Genomic DNA, 24,644 nt, shown 5'->3' on the forward strand with positions numbered 1-24,644 from the left:
CTTACACTTCCAATGACTGTTTTTCATCTTCCCAGTCTAGGGAGACGAGGTAGAATTATTTCTACCTGTCGGCATTAAATTTCCTTGCGTCTCCTGGCATTCTCTTGCCTATATGAACCAACACTTCACATCAGCCTATACATCAATTCTTTCCTCAAACACTTACTCTCTTTTCCCTCATATACACAACATCATGGTTAACTATAATATGTTTTTAAACTATGAGACCTTCAACATGGAGTTAAGCCGTGAGGGATGGCAGCAGGAATGGCACGTCACTGCCATTCCTGATGAGATTTGGGACTCGGTTCCCCAGGAGGTTCTCACTCACCTCCTGTTCTTTTACATGGACTACCATCGCCATCTGGAGCGATTGGAGGAAGAAAGACTGGAAGCTCTCCACCAGCAAGAGCGAATCATCAGACTCGCTATTCTTTTTGTAATGAGTAGGAAGAAGAAATAATTTATTTTCTTCTTCCTGTTTTTCTTCATCGTCAGCCTTGCCCTGCTTCTTGAGCTAGGACTAAGGCTGTTGATGTTAGGTTTAGAAGCTTAGGACAATATTGTAAAGCTCTGATGTAATTTAAATTTTATGAATGTATTCTCTTAATATATTAATGGAATTTCTACTTTTTGCAAGTTTTTGTCTCTGAGATGTTTGTAATTTAAATGCACTGATAAATCCTGATATATATTCATATTCTGATTACCATTTCATTTTTGATTTAAATTAAGTTCTGATCTTAAAATATCAGCACTTGTTTACTTGATTTATTTTGGTCATTCTCACACTCGAATATTTTTTTCAGAATATTGGTTTTGCAGTGAAAATAATTGAATAAGTGGGAACAGTTTAAATTTTGAATTAAAACTGATTTACCTCAATTAATGGAATTACTGGGTAAGTGGAACGGTTTTTCCTTGAAAAACTGCAAGTGGGTAAGTAATGATTACAGTTTTCCCGTGCCCATTAACTATTCATTATTGCTGCATGTCTGACAGGTGTCCAACGGTTATATTTTTTTACCAAGTATAAGTAAGAGAGAGAGAGAAGATTATACAATCTTTTATTTACTTTTACACATTATCTCTCTTTCTTTGCTTTTACTCTCTCTCATCTCCTGACGTTGGTTTTTTTTTCATATAGACATTCTATCAAACACCTAACAGGCAAATCTTAAATTTCAATTATTCTCATGGCACCTAAGGATTTGATCATTGATGGAGCTAAGTTCGTTCCAAATAACTATGCTGCAATTCTCGATCATGCTAAAGCTCCGTCTGAGTTGCATTTTGTGCAAGATCTTCTTGCACACAGTGAAATTGGGTATGCATTGACCCAGCCTTCAGTCTTTTCAAGCCAACAAGTTCTGACATTTTGGCGGACTGGGCATTTTGATAATGGTGGTACAACTGGTACTCCCAGTATTGTTTTTGAAGTAGATGATTCTGAACATGTGGTAACTCCTGGTACAATTCGCAAGGCCTTACATTTACCAGAAGGCTGTACTTTTTCAACACCGGATGAATCAGCTCTACAAGAGTTAATGGCCAGTTTGGGGTATGAGCAAAGTTTGGCTAAGCTTGGACAGTTGAAACGGGCTCATATCAGAAAGGAATGGAGCTTCTTCTTCGACTGCATCACTAAAGCTTTCGGGAATAAGTGTTCCAACTTTGATGCCATTCCTATAATGAGTCAGCACATCGGGTATGCTATCATTAACCAAACTCATTTTGATTTTGCAAATACTGTGATAGGTTTTATTGGGGATAGGATGACAGAAGATAGGAATGTTGTCTACCTTGCTAGATTTTGTCAGCTTATATATACTTTCTGTTGTGCTGATGCCCCTCAACTAGCCAGTTCTTTATATCCACCCTTTAAAATTGCAAAAAGAGCATTTAATGACTTGGTAAATGCTGACCTTAAGAAAAATGTGGTTAGACCTTTACAAATTCCTCAGTCTGTAAAACAGATCTTGGTAAATGCTGATTCTCAAACCTATAGATCTGTTTATCCTGATGTCCAACCTACCACCACCTCCCAAACACCACAACAACCATCAGAACATATCACTCATCCATCTATACCTCAACCATCCCTCAGAACATATCTCAAATTATATCTCTCAACTTCACAGACAGATCAACCTTCATCCTCAGCACCTACTGTGAAGCCTTCATCTTCCAAGCCTAAGAGGACAAAGGTTGTTCCTCATACACCTCAGAAGAGAAGGAGGATTGTTTTGAGAGATGAGTCTGATAGTGAGGAACAGGTTTCTACATCCGAACCTATTGACAAAGAAGCTGAGAAAGTTCCTTCTCAGAAGGATTCTGGAATTGGGGGATCTAAGTTCTCAAAAGGCTTAGAAAAATGACTTCTACTGGAACTCCCAAGGAATCCCCACCTTCAAAGAGATACAAGAAACAGAGAGCTAAAAGGCCAGTTTCAGATGATGAGGAAGCAACAGCTAAGGAAAGAGATCAGGAATCTCTGATCTCAAAAGAACCAGAATCTGCTGAAGCCACTGTTTCTCCATTAACTCCACCTCAGGAAGCTGCTACTGAAATGGCAAACACACCATCTGTGTCTCCTGTTCAAAAGACTGTATCTCCTGTTGATCCAGGCACAAGTGCTGAAATTGATATTCAGAACCTGGTTGTGCCTGAGGTACTTTACTTAGAAGCTCCAACAGCAATTAATCCATCAAAAACACATGTTACTGATGCTACTCAAACTCCAGAATTATCTACTACACCTTCTCTACATCTAGATGATGATGGTCAGAATATAGGTGAGCATCAGGATATGGTTGTTGATCAGAACTTGGAACCAGATCAGCACTTAGAGGATGATGTTGAAGCCTCAATTGTTTCTCATACTGTTGTTTTATCAGAACATGCTGATTCTATAAGTTCTGATGCTACAAATGCTGATAATACTGGTGATGCTGCTCTAACTGCAGATGTTGATGAAGCAGGTCCTTCAGGACATACACCTCAACAAACTATTCCTAAATCTGAACTAGTTAAGAAGTTTGTTACAAGAGAAGCACCAGTGCCTTGGAGTGAAACTCCTGCAGGACAGGAGTTGACTAAGGAATGGAACTCAGTTACCTGTGTTCCATCTGCAAAGAATCTTGCTGAGCACTTGACAAAAGCTGATGAGATGTTAATTACTGATGATTTCAAAACACAGCTTCGAGTCACTGCATTGAGTACTAAACATATACAAGGTCTCCATTCCACTACTCATGCAGAGTTACATAAAATTCAGGAAGAATTAATCAAGCAAGAACAAGTTTAGAAACTTGACAAGAAAAAATTCTTCCAACCTACCTTTGACAGAGTTGCTTATATTGAGAAGACTCAAGAGAAACAACAATCTAAGATTGATGAAATTTTGAAAAATCAAGCTTCTCAGCAATCTCAACTAGATGAAATTCAAGCTTCAGTGGAATTGCTTGTCTCTCTTCTCTTACCCGCTGATGCTAAAAAGGGGGAGAAAGTAATTAAGTCCAAATGCAAAACTGATAAGACACTGAAGGGGAATGATGATGAAAAAGATGACCAAGGAAACTATGGAATGGGTGGAGGTCATAGTCAAGGTAGAGGTTTCTCATCAAGAAAAGCTGAAATCACAAGTCACAGGATAAGTTCTGATGCTGGAAAAAGAATTACTTCTGCTACTGGTAAAAGGATAAGTTCTGATGAACTTTTAGATCTTGATGAAGAAATGTCAAGACAGTTATTTCTTCAAGAAAATCCAGGAATAGACTTGGAGAGTCTAATGGAAGAAGAAGCCAGAATTAAATCAGAAAAAGTCAAATCTAAATCTGAAGCTTCTGGTAAAAAGACACTTCCAAAACTCAAAGGCATTGTGATAAAAGAAAGGACAAATCCTGAAGCAACCATGGCTAAATCACAACTACAGATAGATCCAAGGTCCAAGGGCAAAGAGAAAGTTGGTGAACCTATCAAGGTTTATGTGCCTCCTGTGAATGAAGAATTTACTGATGAAGATGCTGATCTTGCTCTGACTTCAAGAAAAGTTTTTAAGACAACCTCTGACATGGCTCAAGTTGTTCAGAGTCAAGAAATAGTTAGTTCTGATAAATCAGAGACACTCCTACCAGGATTCACTAAAGCCAAATAGACTCAACCTTTGAAGACTGCTGCAAGTGGTTTTGAAGCAAGAGTGGTTACTGGAAAGGAAGCAAGAGATAAAACTGGATTGGGAAGTGCTGATGAAAGAAGAATACAGAACACTACCAATGATCCAACTTCCTTAAGTGAACCAGGTATTGGAGCAACTCCTGAGAGATTGAATCAACTGGAATCTGTACAAATGGTTTACCATACCTACTTGAAAGAACACATCTTGTTGTACTTCATGACATATGGTAGGGTTTATCATATAAGGGAAAATTCCATTCCACTGAAGTATTTTGAAGAACTGGAGCATGTATTATTCTTACTTCAAGTGAATGACAGAATAACAGAAAGTGCTGCAAACTATTTGAAGAATCAGATTCAGAGACAGAAAAGGCTTTATTCTGTTAAGTCTAACAGCACATATCTTCCAAAGTACAGAGATCACAAGGGTGATATAGTTGAGATGAAGCCCAACACTGCTAAGATTATAACTACCTTTCTAGGTTACAGGGCTGTGGAATTCAATCTTGAGTCTGACAAGGCATATTTGATCAGACTGGATCAGGATATAAGGAAAGCTAGAATTAATGATCTCAGGCTGCAATCTTTCAAATTGGTGAAGATACTATAGAACTTAAAGATGCTAAAAGGAGGATGATTGATGAACTCAGATATGCTGAGAGATGTTTATTGAAAAACTATCTCAGAACAACTCCTAACATCAGAGAGATCAGAAGATGAAGCCAAGTCAAGATCTACAACTTCTTAAATTCTGATATGAATATAGACTGAAGTTGTTATCAGAAGTTAAAGATTGGTAAAGCTTTAAGGACTGTAAGTTGTAGTTATCTAGTCAAATTTTCATGCATTTGTACTTAATGTTTTTAACATCATCAAATATCTGTTAAACTTGTATATTATGCTAATTTACAAGTTGGGGGAGATTGTTAGATATATTTGATAATGTCATGGCTAATGTGATTTATGTTCAGTTTTCAGATCTTACTTAAACAGGATAAATCAGTACTTACTGGAAGTCAGGACTTAAGGATATCAGTACTTATATTATCAGGAGATAATTATTAGAAGATGGATATCAGAACTTAAGTACTGAAGGACGTTCAGATAAGGAAGGTAGCTGGTTAAAGGAAAGAAGATCGAGACAAACATAAGAAGAGATATGCATGAAGATGGAATTCTATGAAGAATGGAATACTTGGAAGAAAAGATATCTGATTGATATATTTTAGGAAGCAGAATTATATTCCATATCAATTAGCGATTATCTTGTAACTGTGTAGTATATAAACACAGACATAGGTTTTACACTAAAAGTGTTATCACAATCGAGAAGATTATTCATTGTAACCCTAGCAGCTCTCGTGATATTTGTTCATCACTGAGAGAGAACAGTTCCATACAGTAACAGAGTTTATTGTTTCAATAAGGTTTGTTTTCTGTTACTTGAGTTATTAAAGTTCGATTTGATTGTACATACACTGTATTCACCCCCTCTACAGTGTGTGTGTGACCTAACATCATAAGGAACACAACCCACTATAATACAACAGCTAATAACCCCTAGATCAAAAAGCCCTAAATTTCAATTAAGAACATTCATACGGGTTATAAACCCTAATTTCAAAATTCAAAAATCAAACTCAATTTTGAACATGTTATTGAACTCCAAATCAGTCATATAATATATCAAAATCATCAGGAAAACAAGCTCTACAACATGCAATCATCAAATCATTCAAACAATCATCTGAACAAAAATTCATATTTTTAATCAAAATAATTCAAAAATAAATAAATTTACAGAATATAAACCTTTGATTCTGTAGGTGTATGAATCACAGAATTTGATAGTACTCTTCAAGACCTTTGATTTGGTTACTCGAGCGTTGAAAACAAAGATCACTAACACCTTCGAATTGCTGTTTGATTCTCAGAAAGATTATATGAATATATAGATTTTCTCTGGAAATTTATATAATTACTGTCTCCAAATGATTTTTGATACGGAATAAAATACGGTAAAGGCTATTTATAATTACGGAAAATTAGTATCCCGTTGGATCCTTCCGGATATAAAATGGTACGTTTATTTATAAAAACTGATCCAAACGGTACCGGTTTTTGGGATAATTATCCAAACCAGTACAATTTGTACTGCGGTCTTGGCCTCAGCGCCTGGTTATACGTATTACGAAGTGATAATTATGATAGTTTAATAAAAAGATCTCGTTTATCGAAAATACGAGTTTTATTGATTTACCGAAACGAATAATGTATCAAAAATGTTGCGCCAGGACCCGCATAGGACAAACCGTACGCCGGATCGAAAAAGTCAAAACATAGAAAATGCTCGGAATATTGCAATTCGGTTAGGAAGGAGTTCTCAGAAGAGTTTCGGGTTATAAAAACGTAAAAATGGATGACGTCAGTTGGTTCCCGATTGTAGAAAATAGTTTTTAAATACTCAGAAAAAGATTTTATAAAATCCATACATTTCCTATAAAATCATAAATCAACAAAAAAATAATTAGGAAGATATGACAATTATCTATATTTTATTTTGGACATATAAAAATTAAAATACTCAGTTACTATTATTTTTAAACATCCAAACACATATAACACTTAACAAATAATTCACAGAATAGATACTGAACATACATAATAATTATCTATTAGCAAAAATAATTACACGATATATCCCGGATATTACACTCAAAGAATGTCAAATTGGATGTTTATGATGTTAACATGTTAATTGTACCAATATATGGTTGAAAGTGAGTCTTATAAGGTGCAAAATTACTCTAATATGGTTTAAAGTGACTTACATAGTAGATTAGAGCCCAAATGTGGACCAAATTTGACTCGTATGAAAGTGGTACCAAGAGATGGTTAAAGGATGTCAAATTGGATGTTTATCATTTTAACATATTAATTCTACCAATATATGGTGGCAAGTTAGTCTTATAAGGTGCAAAATTACTCAAATATGATTTAAAGTGACTTACATGCTTGATTAGAGCCAAAATATGGACCAATATTGACTCGTATAAAAGTTGTACTAAGAGGTGGTTAAAGGATGTCAAATTGGATATTTATGATGTTAACATGTTAATTGTACCAATATATGGTTGAAAGTGAGTCTTATAAGGTGCAAAATTACTCTAATATGGTTTAAAGTGACTTACATGGTTGATTAGAGCCAAAATGTGGACCAAAATTGACTCGTATGAAAGTGGTACCAAGAGATGGTTAAAGGATTTCACTTATATGGTTGATTAGAGCCAAAATTTGGACCAAAATTGACTCGTATGAAAGTGGTACCAATAGGTGCTAAAAGGATGCCAAACTGGATGTTTATGATGTTAAAATGTTAATTATACCAGTATATAGTTGAAAGTGACTCTTATAGGGTACAAAATCACTCTAATATGGTATCTATACTATACTATTATAAATAAAACATGGTTTTGTTTCATTTGGTCGGTTGGTTAACACGTTCCTAAAACATTTATTTCCACCTTCCAAAATGAAGTTAAAAAATAATAAAATATTTACCTCTTTCATAGGAAACCAACCACTTCCAAACTTAATTTTCATAAATCATATTCTAATATTAGAAAATAGTTCATATTTTTAATTCTTATTTTAAATCCGTCAGTATCACAATACATCTATACTATACTATTATCTATATTATACTATTATAAGTGAAACATGGTTTCGTTTGGTCGGTTGGTTACCACCTTCCTGAAAAGGAATGCTAACACCTTCTAAAATAAAATTTAAACAATTATAATTTTATTAAAATAAATAAATAATGTATTTAATATAACTACAAACTCTATAAATTGTCATTCAACTTAATATCTAATTGCACCCAACTTCTCTTTTACCTCTTTTGTAGGAAACCAAGCACTTTCAAAATTAATGTTAGTAATGAAATTGTAATATAAAAATAATATAATTAACAAATCAAGAAAAAAGAAAAAATATTTTTTTAAAAAAAATAATATCAACCTATCTATCTATCTATGTGTGCCACATACATCATTAATAGGATGCCTCTAGAGTCCCTAGGATATTCCACACCTTATTTTAAACTTTACAATTCTGAGCCTTCTCTTGATCGTATGAAGACTTTTGGATGTCTGTGCTATTTGTCAATTTGTAAAATTCAAAGATCTAAATTTGATCCTAGAGCAGTTGCAGCTATTTTCCTGGGATATTCCAATACTACTAAAGGTTACAGAGTTTTTGATCTCAAAAATAACACGCTATCAATTTCCAGAGATGTGACATTTCAGAAAAATATTTTTCCTTTTCAGCTTATTGCTAGCACTTCTCAGACACAATTCCTCAACAATATTTTTATCTCAAAAACTCCAGATCCTGTCATACCAGATTTTGAACATGTCATACCAGTTCATAATTCTCTTCCTGACACACAATCAGATTCTGATATTTTTAATAATAATTCTGCTAATGATGAAAATTCACATAGCAATAGTACAAACACCTCCTCAAACAGTCCTGAAATAGTTCAACCACTCAGGACATCTACTAGGACAGTACAAACACCTGTCTACTTGCATGATTATTACTGTAACCTTTCTTCTGCTTCTCCTGATTTTTCTACACACTGGTGTAATCTGATATCTAGTCAAGCATTCCCTTCCTCTCATTTTCTCTTTCTGAGTTATCAATCCACCATTACTGAACCAGCATGCTATCTTGAAGCATCAAAGCATCCATTATGGATATCAGCTATGCAGAAAGAAATTGATGCTTTGCAAAAGAATAAGACTTGGGATTTAGTACCATTACCACAAGGCAAGAAACCAATTGGATCTAAATGGGTATATAAGGTAAAGTTACTTGCAGATGGAACTTTGGATAGATGTAAGGCAAGATTAGTTGCTAAGGGTTTTAATCAAAGAATTGGGATAGACTTTAATGAAACTTTTTCTCCTGTAGTGAAAATGAGCACTGTAAGATGTATCTTGTATGTAGCAGCCAGTAGAAAATGGAAAATATTTCAACTACATGTGAATAATGCATTTCTGCATGGAGATCTAGTTGAGGAAGTATACATGACAGTTCCTGAGGGGATTCCTAATCCAGACAATCTAGTTTGCAGATTGAGAAAATCTTTGTATGGCTTAAGACAAGCCAGCAAACAATGGGCAGCTAAGCTCACTTTTGAGTTGATAAATCAGGGTTTTGTTCAGTTTAAAAGTGATTATAGCTTGTTTATTCATAAACATGGTAGTGATATTACATTGTTAGCTGTTTATGTAGATGATATAATCATCACTGGTAGTGATGATAGGCATATTCAGAGTATAAAAAAGTATTTGGATGACACTTTCACTATTAAGGATCTTGGAATTCTTCACTATTTCTTGGGAATTGAGATAAATTACCTTGATGATGGTATTGTTTATGAGCCAACATAAATTCACAAGGGAGTTGTTGCAAGAAAGTAAGATGGATTTATCTAATCCAGCAGTTACACCCCTACCTTTAAATCTTAAGCTTTCTGCTGGAGATGGTGACTTACTTTCAATTCCTGAAGCATATAGATCTATTATTGGAAAATTGAATTATCTCACTAATACCAGGCCGGATATCAGCTATACAGTACAACTATTGAGTCAGTTCTTACAGTCTCCTAGGACTGCTCATTATGCAGCATTAAATCATACTTTGAGGTACTTATCTTTCACACCAGGTCAAGGTATTAAGTTGCAAAATCCTGATAGATTGATTCTGCAAGCTTTTTTAGACTCGGACCGGGCTTCTTGTCCAGACTCCAGAAGGTCTGTTACTAGATATGTGTTACTCCTGGGAGGCTCCCCTGTTACATGGAAATCAAAGAAACAGCCCACTGTGTCAAGATCTAGTTCAGAGGCTGAGTATAGAGCTATGGCAACGGCAGCTTCTGAGGTTACTTGGGTTGTACAATTGTTACAAGAATTGGGAGTAAATCATTTATCACTGGTCACTCTTTTCTGTGATAATCAATCAGCTTTACATATTGCTAAGAATCCAGTTTTTCATGAGCGCACCAAACACATAGAAGTTGACTGTCATTTTACAAGAGATAAGGTTCTTGAAGGATTGTTACAGTTATCTTATTTGCCAACAAAGAACTATCTTGCAGTTGTCTTGACAAAGGTTCTTCCTTCTAGTCAAATGGTTGATTTGTGTTCCAAGTTCGGGTTGACAGATCATCATATGAAACCTCACTTGAGGGGGGATGTTAAGAGTAGCCATTATGATAAAAATAGATTAGAATTACAATTTGAAAATAGTTAGTATTTTTTATATTATTCAATAGAATTACAACTGGCAGTTAGTTACAACCAATTTTGGCGCCAAGCTGTTGTATATATACACTACAAACCATTTTGTACTAGTTAATCATTTCTTTTCACTTTAGTAAATACAATCAATCTTTTTTTAGCTTTTCAATCTTCTACATTTAAGATAATGGAGTCGTGGAGCAGTTTAGAAGGCATGGTGGTGATGGTAACTGGCGCGTCGTCTGGATCGGGGCGAGAAATCTGTATCGACTTGGCCACTGCAGGTTGTAAGGTCATTGTAGCTGCTCGGAGAATGGACAGGCGTAAGTACTTGTGCCAACAGATCAACAATTCTGTTGATGCTAGTAATCAGGTCATAAGTGCTCCTGGTAGTATCACTTGTCGTGCTGTTTCTGTTGAGCTTGATTTGGCAGGGGATGGCGAGGCAATCAAGTTGGCTGTAGAAAAAGCATGGGAACGTTTTGGACGCATTGATGCCTTGGTCAATAATGCTGGTGTTAGAGGTAATTTCTTGGCATTTATAGGCAACTATCCACCAGATTAAGGATAAATATATCTAATTTATTTATTTCTACAAGGTGGAACAAAATCTTCACTGTATTTAAGTGAAGAAGAATGGAACAATGTGGTGAGGACAAACTTGACAGGATCCTGGTTGGTGTCCAAGTTCGTTGGATTACGCATGGTCGAAATAGTTCCAGGGGATGTATCATTAACATTTCTTCTACTTCTGGTTTAAATAGACCCCTAAACCATGGAGTTCTTGCTTACGGTTGCTCCAAAATAGGAGTAAATTACATGACCAAGGTACATTCTAGATTTCAAATCCATTGGCTTATAAGAAGTTTCATTGACAAAGATGTTACAACTCAAACTATTTGGTTTCAGTTTGACTAAAGAGTAGATACATCAAACTAACCTCTTTTTTTATATCATGTTTAGTTAATTACAGCTCGACCTAAAACCCAATGGCACTAGAAGAACATTGTACTAACGTAGTTCACTATATATGATGGAAACGAGTTGTATCCATAAAAAAAGAAAATTGCACTATGTAATTGTTTTCTTATTAAAGAAATGAATTGCATTGAAACCATAAAAAGTTAATACCTGCACAATTATTTCACTCTGTATAACAGCTATGAATTCCATTGATAAAGAAGAATGTTGGTCTAAATAGTGCACTATCTGCAACAATGGAACCTGTTGGTCTCTACTGCAGGTGTTGCTTATATATTTCAAACTTGTGATGTGCAATATAAGCAGCTTATGGCACTAGAATTAGGGAAGCATAACATAAGAGTAAATTCAATATCCCTGGCCTTTTCCTATCTGAGATCACTGAGGATCTGATGAAAAAGGAGTGGCTTAAGAATGCGACTACAAGGGCATTTCCATTGAAAACTTTTCTTACACCTGATCCGGCAATGACATCGCTAGTTCGCTACTTAATCCATGATTCTTCAAAGTATGTTACAGCCAACATTTTCATAATTGATTCCGGAGCTACTCTTCTTAGTCTTCCAATTCTTTCGCACTTTTTATAAGCCAAGTTCATTTGGTTCATAACTGAAGTATCTTCAAGTACTAGTGTGAATAGGCTGAGAACATAATGAGATATGAAAAGATCAAGGGAGATTAATAAACTGGAAATTATTATATTTCACCATGCAAAATAGATAGGGGGTTTGTGATTCTATTTTATTAATAAAAAATCGTACCTTAATCCACCCATCAACACAATGAGATTTATAAATATATTTATTTTTGAGGAAAACTTATCTCAATCCCTATGTTATCAAAAGTATTTTAGAAAACGGAGATTGATATTAGACGATTTTGATAATTAATCATAAGTAATTTATCTCATAGCCCATTTCTGATCAGAATGGAATATAATTTTTATTTTGGGGGTTATTCGTTTTCATTATGATGGTCGGATCTTCGTCTTTAAATATTCAGAGTCGATTCAAATATTAAAAAATATACTATACAGGTTCTCAGATTCGAATCATGTCAAATATTTATATTATTATTTACGAAAATATACATAAATTCTCATATTCGAATTTAGTCAAAACAAAAATTTATATTATTATTTATTAAGATACATATAAGTTCTCAAATTTGAATCTTACCAATAAAAAAAATTACATTATTATTTATAAATAAAATCTCATAAATCATATACTATTTATACTATTTAAACTTAACTGAAAATTATACACAAATAAATTACAATTATAAAATCATTATTTATAAAAAATAAAAATAAAAATATATATAATAATAATCAAGGGTAAGTTTTTTTTTTGAAGAAAAGATATTTCATTAAAACTCAAACTTCCGACATAAGTGTCTCCAACACCGAAAGCGGAGGAGACGAGTAACCAACGAAGCTATTAAGCGTACAGGGAATTATAGCCATCAAATGCGCTACCCTGTTTGCATGCTTCTTAACAAAACTCAAAGATATATTAGCCCTACTACATAAAATGGACCTAGAGTGATCAATCAACACCTCTGCTTCGAGATAATTCTGTCGACTTCATTTTATAGCTTGCACACTTAGAAGAGAGTCACTCTCTACAATGAAGCCTTGGCCATGAAATTCATCGGTCCATTTCGGAGCCTCCAAGATGCCAACCAACTCAGCCTCAATAACACTTACACCCCCTGCAAACCTCATTGTACGACCCTGGAGAAAACTCCCTATGTGATCTCTAATCACCATACCAATTGAGAAAGAATCTATACCCTCAAAAATTGAGGCATCAACGTTCAGCTTCCACAAACCCTCAACAGGTGCTGTCCAGCTTATAACGTGTTGCATTCTCGCCTCCTGTCGATGAGAGGAGCTCTGCATTTTCTTCCTATGTGCCTCTCTCCAGTCGAAAACCTGTTTACAACTCCATTCCCTGGCTAACTTTGGAGTCAGAACCTTCCCTTCCCACACCCTTTTGTTCCTAGCCCACCACACGCCCCAGACTATAGTTGCAACCTTTATCAAATTATCATTCGATTCTGAACTAAGTTTTTCCAAAAGCCACTCCGAAACATTTTCCACTTGTCTTGTATCATATAACAGCCCCAAATGCTGCCAACAGGCCCTAGCAAACTCACAGTCACAGAACAGATGGCGCAGATGCTCTATGTCCCTCGTACATATCATACAAATGATTGACACACGCACCCCTTTTCCCCGAAGACGATATCTGACTGGAACAGTATTACGACAAATCCTCCAAAGCAGCACCTTCATTTTGTGAGGGATACACAATCTTCATAACTTACCCCAACCACTGACATCCTGACCTTCCTCATGAGCCGCGTGTAGCGAGTGCCAATGATGATATCCCGACCTCACTGAGTACTGTCCATCATTAGAATGGACCCAGGCTAACTTGTCTCTTGTACTATTTTGAGGAATTCGGACTGCAAGAATGGCCTCTGCATCATTATTATTGAAATTGCTCCTGACTTTTGTTTCATCCCAAGTTCTTGTGCCAGTCTTAAAATAATCACTGACTTTTTCAGTTCTCACAGCAGAGTCATCAACATCACGATCAACACAATAACTTGACTTCCCTCGCAACCATCTGTCAGTGAAAATGTGTATAGTTTTTACATCCCCTAAAACCCGTCTTATCCCATTCTTCATAATTTCTTTTGCTTCCCAAATGCCTGGCCATGTAAAGTTTGAACCCCCCGTTCTACCAGCTTGAAATAAACTACAGTCTGGATAATACTTTGTTTTCAGTAATCTTGAGAGTAAAGTATCATGATTTTTTAATAAGTTCCAGCATTTTTTTCCAACAAAGCTAAATTGAAACCATATAGATCACGAAATCCTAGACCACCTTTATTCTTTGACCTACTCATTCGAGACCAAGACAACCATTTTATCCCCTTGCTATTGGACGAGTTAGAGCTTCACCAGAAGGCATTCATAATTTTTTCAATTTCCTGACAAAGTGACTTAGGGAGTAAGAAACAAGACATCGTATAGGCAAGAATGGTTTGAGCTACATTACGCAGAAGAACAGCTTTCCCTGCTCTCGACAACAACTTCGTATTCCAATTGTTTACTTTCTCCCGGACTTTATCATTCAGATAGTTGAACTACTGCCAAGATCACACTGCACTTGAAGAATGTTTTTAATTTCAGCTTGCTTGTCCCGCCGAACATTCGAACTAAAAAAGATAGCAGACTTTTGATAATTGACTGCTTGACAAAAACATCTACCAAAGAACAGATGATGCATAAGCATAACATTACATTTCGAAAATGAAAATTGACCCCAGGGTGGTACACTCCCAGGCCATTGTAAAAAACACATCTCAAACTCGTTCACAACTCACTCATCTCCTCACTCTCTACTCCAAATCAAAAACTCAAACCCATTCCGACATCATCCTCAAGCTCTTCAGTCAACTCCCTTCTCACGACGTCGTTTCATGGACTTGTCTCATTTCCCATTTCTCCAAAACCACTCTTTCTTTTCACCATTTCATTTCCATGCTTCGTCACCCCACTTCACCTAATCAACGCACTTTCGCTTCTCTTTTCGCTACTTGCGCTTTTCTGTCAGATTTTCCTTTTGGGCTTCAGCTGCATTCTTTGGCTTTTAAGCTTGGGCTTTGTTATGGTGCTTTTTCGGCTTCTGGGTTGATTAACTTTTACTGTAAAATGAGGGTTTGTGATAGTGCACGGAAGTTGTTTGATGAAATGCCTCAACGAGACGGGGTTTGTTTTTCGACAATGATTGTTGGGTTTGCGCAGAATTTGCGGGCAGTTGATGCTTTGGGGTGTTTCGGGGAGATGAGGAAGTGGGGTTTGGGTTCTTGTATGTATAGCTTGTCGGGTGTTTTACGTGCGGTTGGGGAGGTTGCGGCTGCTGAGCAATGTAGGATGATTCATGGGCATTGTGTTGTTAGTGGGTTTGTTGGAAATGCGGTTGTGGGGACTGCGTTGGTTGATGGCTATGGGAAGTGTGGACTTGTCGTTGAGGCCAGAGGGGTTTTTGATGAATTGATGGTGAAAATGAGTGTGATTGGATGGAATGCTATGATGTCGGGTTATGCACAACAAGGGGATAAGAATTTGGTGATGGAAATTTTTGGGTTATTGGAGGACAACGGGATGGTGCCTGATCAATATACGTTTTTAGCTATTTTGACTGCTTTTAGCAATGTGGGGTTGGCAAATGAGGTGAAGTGTTGGTTTGAGAAGATGAAAATGTATTATGGATTGGAACCTTGGATGGAGCATTACACTTGTTTAATTAGTGTGTTAGGTAGAGTTGGACAGATTGCAGATGCGGAAAGGATTGCATTGACAATGCCGTATGAGGCTGATGCTGCTGTTTGGCGAACATTATTATCAAGTTGTGCTCATCATGGCGAAGCAGACATGGCTTTAGTGATGAGCAAGCGATTGTTGGAACTGAATTTATATGATGATTCAGCTTTTGTGATTTTATCAAATGTGTTAGCGAGTGCAGGAAGATTGGATGAAGTAAGGGAAGTGCGGAAGTTGATGAAACATAGGAGGGTGTTAAAGGAGGGTGGAAAGAGTTGGATTGAGCTTCTAGGGGAGGTTCATGTTTTTATGGCGGGTGACAAGACACATGGAATGAGTAAAGAAATCTATGCGAAGTTGGTGGAATTAAGGGAAGAAATTCTTAAATTAGGATATGAGCCTGTTGTGGATGAGTCTTTGTCGGAAGTGGATAAAGTTGTAAAGAGGGAAGAGCTTTGGCATCATAGTGAGAAGTTGGCACTGGCTTTTGTGCTAGTGTGCAGGGCCGCGCCACCTGGGAAGGCTTTAAGGATTGTTAAGAATTTACGAATTTGTAGGGATTGTCACGTGGCTTTTAAGTATATAAGCATGGTAGTGAATAGGGAGATCATAGTAAGGGACAGTAACCGCTATCATAAATTCTTGAATGGTAATTGTAGTTGTGCAGATTTTTGGTAGTTGATGCAAGAGAAGATGCTCTTCAAGAGCAGGGTAAGACAACAGTGGATATTGCTTACTAGACTTCTGGATCTTTTCTTATTTTGTATTTAATTGCTTATTGTCGTTGTGGATAAGTAAGTAGTCGTTGGGGGAAGATCAAGATTGGGGATTTGATTGCCAACTTAAAATCGTGAATGCAGAGAGACCTCATGATCTTTGTGGACAATTGGAAGATTATAATGAAACTTCAAATGCAAAAGAACAGTCGATTAAGTCTACCAATGTATGAGATATTTTCGATAAATGTGAGAGCTTATCTACACTATATGGAAGATCTCATTTGATATATTTCAGCACAATGTCAGAGCAGAGTGATAGCTTGAAACAATGTGTGAATGCTGCTGCAAGAAATGTGGATGGACACCCTTCATAAGGTGCTTATTAAAGAATAGCAGAATAGTCTGTGCTATAAGAGAAAAGAAGCACACCAAAGTGGAGAACAGTGTGCAAACGAAATTGGATGCTCAACTAAGAACTATATATGTCAGTCTAGGTTTACTTGTAAGTTCACACCAGGGGGGAAGACACATAAGATTTACACTGAAATGTCGAAGACAGAAAAAGAATTTGAGTATGAATTGATGAATTGATAAACACATTTCATTATGAAGAACTTAGCATAATTTGGAAAAACGATATTGAAGATATATTGAATCCAGAAATTGTTAAAAAGCTACCGGAACCTTGAGAGCAAGCTTATATTTGCTTACATGTGTAGGTAATTGCTTATATTATATCTTTATGGGTTAGCTGTTGCATTGAAATCAAACATGAAGTGAGATAATAGACTTTACTTTTTCTCTAAAGTGTTAACTTAAGGAAAAAATGAACAAAGAGTTCCATAACTACCCAGTCATCCACCTCCCTCTAATAGACTAATTAATAATTTCAGATCACTGAGAATAGTTTAATAAGTCTCTATATCTTGGGTGCTGTATTATCAGGTCAAGGAACTTGCAGAAAAGGCGCGGACGGAAAAGCTATTACCCAATGAGTTTCATGGGGGTGCTTTCAGGTGAATTCCTTTCAGAAAATTTATTTGTTATATGTTTGCACTTCCAGAGTACTTAAAGTAGTTTTACAATAATTGGATTACACTGCAGAATTTCGAACCCGGAATGTTTATGCGTCAAGGCCCTGTTACAACCTTGCCATGTATTATGTATCAAGGCCCTGTTAAAACCTTGCTATGCACCCATAAAGTGTTTAGATTTACATTACAGGTTGCCTCCTCTGGCAAAGCATATACTTCATCCAATCTTTAGAAAAGGCGGTTTAGGCAGAAAAAATGTGTTAAAAAGTAAGTCGTGATTATAAGGATTTGACTAATAACAGAACTCTTAGAATGTTCGTACTCTAATAAACGTGTTACTGTTGCAAATAATAGAAAGATAAAATTTATTAAGGGGTAACATTGTCAAGAACAAGGAAATTTTTTTTTTTAATATGCATGATTTATTTTACTGCATTTTATCTGAGGGCGAAGGGACTATTAATTCTAAGTATTTTGTTAGGCTTGTGAGAGGGAGAACGTGTAATTTTGCTAGGTGGCTGTCCTGTAAATTAATTTTTCTTTGTTCAGGTTGGTATCTCGCAGTTGGCAGGGACCGTCAGGTTGTTAAACCAATAGTTAGGACTGGTGGTATATTATCTCCTTGTACTACCATTAAGGGCTTTTAAATTTATTTTTATAATTCTATGCTACGATTACTCTTCTGTAGATCTTGAGAAGCCTGGTGTCATCACAAAATGAATATATCACCATCTGCTGATCATTTAGTATTTAGTGGGCAAGTAGAAGGTCTGTGTCCATTTGATTTGTATCTGTCAGATAGGTAGAATATGAAGCTGTGTGATGTTGGCACATATTCCTCTGCTACCAGAAAAATAAAGTCACGCTTCCAGATGTTATTTTAAACTTTAAGTGTTCAAGCAACCTAGTGATTGATGGAATTTATACTTGCAGGTGATTTTGTCAAAGCTGTTGAAGCTTGAAGTTCAAACTTCAGTAATAATTTGAAGGATGCGGTTGTCCAATTATGAATGAACGCTCTCAAATTAAGACATGAAGTACCTACAGGCAAGCATCATGGGTTTACAATATCTAAAACATAACTTGACATTCTTGTAAGGCTACTTTCTTCCGCACACTTTGTCGTGTACTCGTGTTATCTGGTTTTACCCATTTTTGTTTGATCTATCGGCTTCGACCTTTCTCCAGACCTTAAGTGCTTACACATTTTTGTGTTACTTGGTTGGGTTGTTGCCATGAGAATTGTGCTGCCCAGTTTGTTTGGAAAATAATGTGCAGGATAGGCCTTTAAAGATATGCTAGTTATGTTAGTAAAATTTATTTTTATGGCAACCTTTTGAGCCTTTAAAGCATCCGATACACAATTATTATAATAAGCTGCAATGTATGCAACTTTGCATTCATATCCTTGTACAATGTGGAAGTAGCTGCTAGCTTGTTATATACCCCTCTGTTTCTCCCGACTTCAGAAAAAGGGATTCATTTCTTTGTATGTATTGATATTTGATCATGGGTCACCTTATTTTCGATTTACATTTTGACGCAATTGCATGCAGTTTATGATAGATTAAAAAAATTTGACACAGTTTGGTTTTGGTTGAAGAATTGGAACGATGCGGGAATAGAAATCTGTTAACTTTTAGTTGAAGTGCATACTACGGTTATTAATGGAATGGGATGCGGAATGTATAACTAAACATAATATTTCTCTCATCCCTCATTTACGACTTGTAGTGTTTGTTTTCCTCTGGAATTTTGAATGTTTATTTGTTTTTCTCCTGTTTTCTTAAAGAAATTCTAACATAGAAAATTCCCTGTTCTTCTTTCTTCCAGGCACTAATGTTACTGAGGGGTCTATAACTATACAACATATCACAAGACACACTGCATGCCCACAAATACACACACCCTTGATTATATTGCCCCGATTCCAAACTCCTTTGAACAACATATGTAAAACTTTAAAAGAAAAGCTGTTTCCATCTCAATACTAAAACTTACGAAGACACGCCAAAGGTACACAAAGACCTTGAAAACATCTGGACATTAATCATCATCGGAATCATCATCTTCTTCCCTGGGCAAAGCCCATCTTCCCCAAACCCACTTGAAAAAGAAATATCCTCCAATTGCATAAACCTGAAAACAGAAACAACAAGTCTAGTTCATCATCAAAAGTTTCAGTAGCTCATCAAGTTGCACATATAATACAACCAACAAACAATGCCTGCTATCTGTCATTGTTTGTATCTATTTTATAGAAGAGATGACCATACTAACAACAACCCTCACAAAATCCATTTAGGTCTACTATTTAAGTCTTTATAGAATGTGAATGGTATTTGATATCCCTATCCCTATCCCTATCATTAAAACAAACCAAAGGCTGAGTAAAAAGATGTAGAGACGTACTCAATACCCAATGCTATTCGGCAACTAGATTCAACTAATTTGGGCAAAGCAGGATCTTGATGACACTACACTAATAAAATATACCTGCATCTTAACGTTCACCCTCAACATCAACGGAAATCTATCTATCTATTCCCTGAGCATGAAGCAGTACAGGCGCGCACACACACACATATAACATAAATAAAATAAAAGAAAAAAGTTACCTGATACAAAACAATATTCGATTTGGGCTCCTCCTCTTGTTGATGCACCATACGAAGAGAATCAAGAAATTCGTAGAATATGGGAAAAACATATTTTTCATTGAATAATTGTGCTTGTTGCTCCACCTTTTTGAAATATTTAGTCACAATACTAAAATCAAGCTTAGCTTTGAATTTCTCTACTTGATGCCCCAAATTTTCGACATATTTCAGGAACATAGACAAAACAGGATTAGCTCTCAACAATTGTACTTGTTGATTTTTTATCACGACATTATTATCATCACCGCTGTTGTTGTTTTTCCCTGATAATGTTTGAATTATATTGCCCATGTCTAATATTCTGTTGTTGTGCCTCTCTTTCCCTGACAAAGCCTGTAGCAATTGATATCCAGGCTCTTTTTTGGTTTCTCGTGGTATATATACTGCACCTCCAACACAGAGATTGCTATTATTTACCTTTTTGTAGGAGGATACGAAAAACTATTTTAATTTGTTTCAACAAGCCTACTCCCACTTCAACTCATGCTCATATTCGGAATAATATTCATATTAACGATTAATTTTAACAATATATATATATATATATAAAAGAATGATCAAATACAAACTAAAATATATATATATATATATATTTTCTACAAATATGGGATATATATAGCAAGATCATCGAATAGAAAAAACTTTTAAAATGAAAACTAAAAACCAATCTAGAGCAACTTCAACAAGTTAGTTATTTAAGATCTTAAATTGAAATTTTAGAAATCTTGTATAAAATAGAGATATAACAACATTATAGTACTTTCTTAAAAAGTTAGCCACACTCGTACCTTATTTATAAGATAACAACTTACTTATAAAGGATTTTTACCTAAAATTATAAATATTTAATCAAAATTGGAACTACAACAACATTCTAGTAGTTCCCTAAAAAGCTAATATCCTTCTTTGCTTCCTTAAAGATAAGGGATTCTTAAACCATTTCCTATGTTACTTTTGTTAATTAAATATTCATTTCTCCCCTTTTCTCACCCTCCTTTTTCTCTCTATTCTTTAAAAAATATGAATAGAATTTGAATTTAATATTATAATAATAGTAAGGAACCAAAATAAGGATTGTTGTTGGAGTTGGACTACCTTATAATATCCTAAATAACTAGGATCCTATTAATTTTATTATTTTTAAGGAAACACACGAGGATAATATTGGAGTTATTCACCATCATTGATTCCTTATCTTCACTTTTAATAATAAATAAATTTATTTCTCTCTCCTTCTCCATATCAAATACTCCCTCCGTCCCTAAAAACGTTTCCTCTTTGTGTTGGACACGTTTGCCAATACACACTTTTGATCGTTAATATCTTTAAATTTGTATTAGTATTAAATATAAAAATTTCACTGTATTAAAGTACTGATAAATACGAATTCAACGAGATCACTCATGACTATGTTTGATATTATAGATTAGACGTAAATTAGTAGTCAATCGCTTACCGTGAACAGTACCGAAAGTCAATATAGGAAGTTCATTTTGGGACGGAGGGAGTACATAACTAGAGTTTAAATATAAAAATAAAATATTACTAGGATACACTTATAATGAATGTTGTTGGAGTTGACATACAACTAAATATCCTAAAACACTAGAATTTATTTTTATAATAATATTTTTAAGGAAAATGTTATAACTCTATTAGAGTTGCTCTAAGTCATGGCCCCTATCGGCACTACACAAATTAATCTACACCCTCCCATACAGAATCTCAACTTTTCATTTACGTTTTTAATTTGATTTTTCCCGTCAAATGGTAAGTATTTTTTTAAAATCCGACTTTACTGTTTTTTCTCCATCTCTCAACGATCAATTTACATGCCATATGTGTTATATTTCGATGTGATTTAGAATATTTTTTATTTTAGTTTATATTTTTCATTATAAGGGAGTTTCTGTTGGAGTAAACCCATATATATAGGGGACTACTCCAATAGGCACTCCCGTATAATGAAAACTATACACTAAAATAAAATAATTTGTCAATCATGTCGAAATATAGCACATATGTTATGCAAATTGATCATTGGGAGATTTAGAAAAATATAGTTAAGATGGATAAAAAAACTTATCATTTGAAGGAAAAAATTAAATTAAAAACAGAAGGGGAAACTGAGATTCTGTGTGGGCGGGTGCAGATTAGTTGTGTGTGGTGCTTTTAGGGGGTCATTATTAGATTGATTTAATGACTTAAATTAGTTTCTAGTTTCTATTTTAAATTTGGTTTCTGTTTGATCATTTGCTTATATATATATATATATATATATACATATATAAATCAAATATAAACCACCTTTAAAATAGAAACTAGAAACATATCTTATCCACTCATTACTTTAAATCTTATATATTCTCAGCCACCTATTTAATTATATACTAGATTAAATCACGTGCGATTCACGGGTTCTGATAATATTTGAATAAATTTTAAATTTTATTTATCCAATCATATAATTATTTTAATATATTTATATAAATATATAATAATTATAGATTTATAACAAAAAATAAAAGAATTAGGAAAAAGCCGTGATCGTAGTTTAGCATGATAAGTTTTGGTCGTAATTTAGCGGATAAGTAGACTATATCTAGTAATTTAGTAATTTAGCATGTGTATAACACTATTTATTTTTATTTTTAATAACCAAAGTAAGGGGATAACCATTGAACCAAAATATATCTCATTCCATTTTATTATATTATAGTATAGATATATGTCTTCTCCTTTTTAAATATTAGCCTTTTCTCTCCTCCATCTTTTTAAACCTCTGCCCATTTTTCCATCGACTAAGTACTCCGATACTCCTATCGCCGAATAATCTCACTCCCTCTCTCATTCTCCTTCCAACTAGATATAAACTTGTTTTCTCCATCATCACTCTATTTACTCGCTATTCCAGATCTAAAATTATCTTCTCTATCAATTTTGTCTCCTTTACCTTATTCTTCTTTTTAAATAAACACATTAATCATTGATTTTTTTTAATATCAGTAATGAGAAGTAATGAATGGAGCTGGTGATTTTTATTGAAGATGATGGTGTTGCCTATATTGATGATAACGATTCTGGAATACATCATATGTATATACACATTTGTATAGTCGGTTGGAGTAGATCTGAGATTTATGACGATATGAAAATAGGTGGTAATGTAATGGTGGATATATATGTGTTGGATTTTAGTAATTTTTGTGGTAGACATTAATGATTTTATTATACAGATTAAAGATTTGGGTTGGATAAATTAGTGATTTTATCGTAAATATGGTATTTCAATAATTTGTGTAATATAGTGTAATCTTAGAAGTGCTGGTGAACTTCATGTATAAATCGTTGATTTATTGGTAATACTTAGTGATTTTGCGCATAATAATGACAAACCAGTGATTGAATAATAGAGTAGTGGGTGATTTATTTTTGTGTATAATTTGTATATATCGTGTCATGTCATGAGACTCGTGACTCGTGTCTAATAATAAAAAGGGAGGGTGTTGAGATTTTTATGAAAAGGAAAAAGGAAAGAGTGGGTGTGTTAATGAAAGAAAAGAGAAAACGGGAAGGTGGTGGGTGTATGATAGTAGTGGGCTGGGTTGATTTCTAGTTTTCAGATTAAGTTGGTTTCTAGTAGAGTAGTCTATATATATATATATATATATATATATATATTTATATATAGAGTCCCCATAAAGATAGAAATGTTTAAATAGAGGTCTAGAGAGAACTCTTATACTAACCATCCATCTAATCTAACAGTGAAAATCTGTTAAAAATAAACAATGGTAATATCGTAATAAACATAAAATTCACGGACTTTTATTAAGCATTAAATTCTTGTTCTTAGACAGTTATAATATGAAGCCTTGCAACAAGTATATACATATAAAATTCACAAATCGGCGCATGCAACAGTTAAACAACGATTAAATGTTCAAATTTAAGCTTCAATCTAGCTAAATTTCACACGATTTGTGTTTAAAACCTAGTAAGCTACCAAATTATTCTATTTTGTTAGATTTTGAACTACATTTTACTGATTTAGATCTATTTTGGGCATTCGATTAAATACAATTTCGTGCTAGATCAAGTTTTGAATTGTTTCTTTACTTTTCAGGTAAAATACATCTAAAATCAGAACTTCCGGAAATGCTTACTCGATTAGGTACTGTATATTTTCATATTTACATATTACTTGTTAAATTTAAAGTGTACTTTTTATGATCCTGCAATAAAATCAAACAATGTTCGTGTATTTGAAAGTATTTTGTGTTGTTCTACCGTGGAAATATAATAATATGAGTTTATTTCAATTATTTTCTATTTTAATGGTTATAGAAGAGAATAAATACGATCATGTATATATTTTTTTGTGCTCTGCAGTTTAAGCACTATTTCTCCTTTTCACTGTA

General features: G+C 34.6%; 2 protein-coding genes and 1 pseudogene across 6 annotated transcripts; 2 read left to right on the forward strand and 1 right to left on the reverse strand.

The window, feature by feature from the left end:
- Positions 1–9,669: 9,669 nt before the first annotated feature.
- On the forward strand, positions 9,670–12,055 carry LOC141661334 (uncharacterized; annotated as a pseudogene).
- Positions 12,056–14,218: 2,163 nt separating this feature from the next.
- LOC141662219 (pentatricopeptide repeat-containing protein At4g33170-like) lies at positions 14,219–19,096 on the forward strand. Of its 5 annotated transcripts, none has more exons than XM_074469199.1 (3): positions 14,219–17,248; positions 17,475–17,545; positions 18,497–19,096. In XM_074469199.1, exon 1 carries the CDS (start codon positions 14,797–14,799, stop codon positions 16,486–16,488), a length of 1,692 nt encoding a protein of 563 aa, XP_074325300.1. In that variant the 5' UTR covers positions 14,219–14,796; the 3' UTR covers positions 16,489–17,248; positions 17,475–17,545; positions 18,497–19,096. The 5 variants fall into 5 exon arrangements, with proteins under 5 accessions (XP_074325300.1, XP_074325302.1, XP_074325303.1 ...); XM_074469201.1 differs by having other exon boundaries at positions 14,219–17,244; XM_074469202.1 differs by having other exon boundaries at positions 14,219–16,904.
- Positions 19,097–19,316: 220 nt separating this feature from the next.
- LOC141719647 (uncharacterized) lies at positions 19,317–20,618 on the reverse strand. The gene is made up of 2 exons (XM_074522030.1): positions 20,182–20,618; positions 19,317–19,702 (listed from the first exon to the last, which is right to left on the reverse strand). Exons 1-2 carry the CDS (start codon positions 20,512–20,514, stop codon positions 19,610–19,612), a joined length of 426 nt encoding a protein of 141 aa, XP_074378131.1. The 5' UTR covers positions 20,515–20,618; the 3' UTR covers positions 19,317–19,609.
- Between the last annotated feature and the right edge of the window lie 4,026 nt (positions 20,619–24,644).

This window comes from Apium graveolens, chromosome 1 (genome assembly GCF_009905375.1).
Source record: "Apium graveolens cultivar Ventura chromosome 1, ASM990537v1, whole genome shotgun sequence".
Classification (NCBI taxonomy): Eukaryota; Viridiplantae; Streptophyta; class Magnoliopsida; order Apiales; family Apiaceae; genus Apium; species Apium graveolens.

Excerpts from the sequence above, each read along its gene's own strand:
- LOC141719647 (XM_074522030.1), bottom strand. The coding sequence starts at position 20,514 with ATGGGCAATATAATTCAAACATTATCAGGGAAAAACAACAACAGCGGT. Across the intron at positions 19,703-20,181 it reads CGAATATTGTTTTGTATCAG|GTTTATGCAATTGGAGGATA; the intron begins GTAACTTTTTTC and ends TTCTGTTTTCAG.
- LOC141662219 (XM_074469199.1), top strand. The coding sequence starts at position 14,797 with ATGAAAATTGACCCCAGGGTGGTACACTCCCAGGCCATTGTAAAAAAC.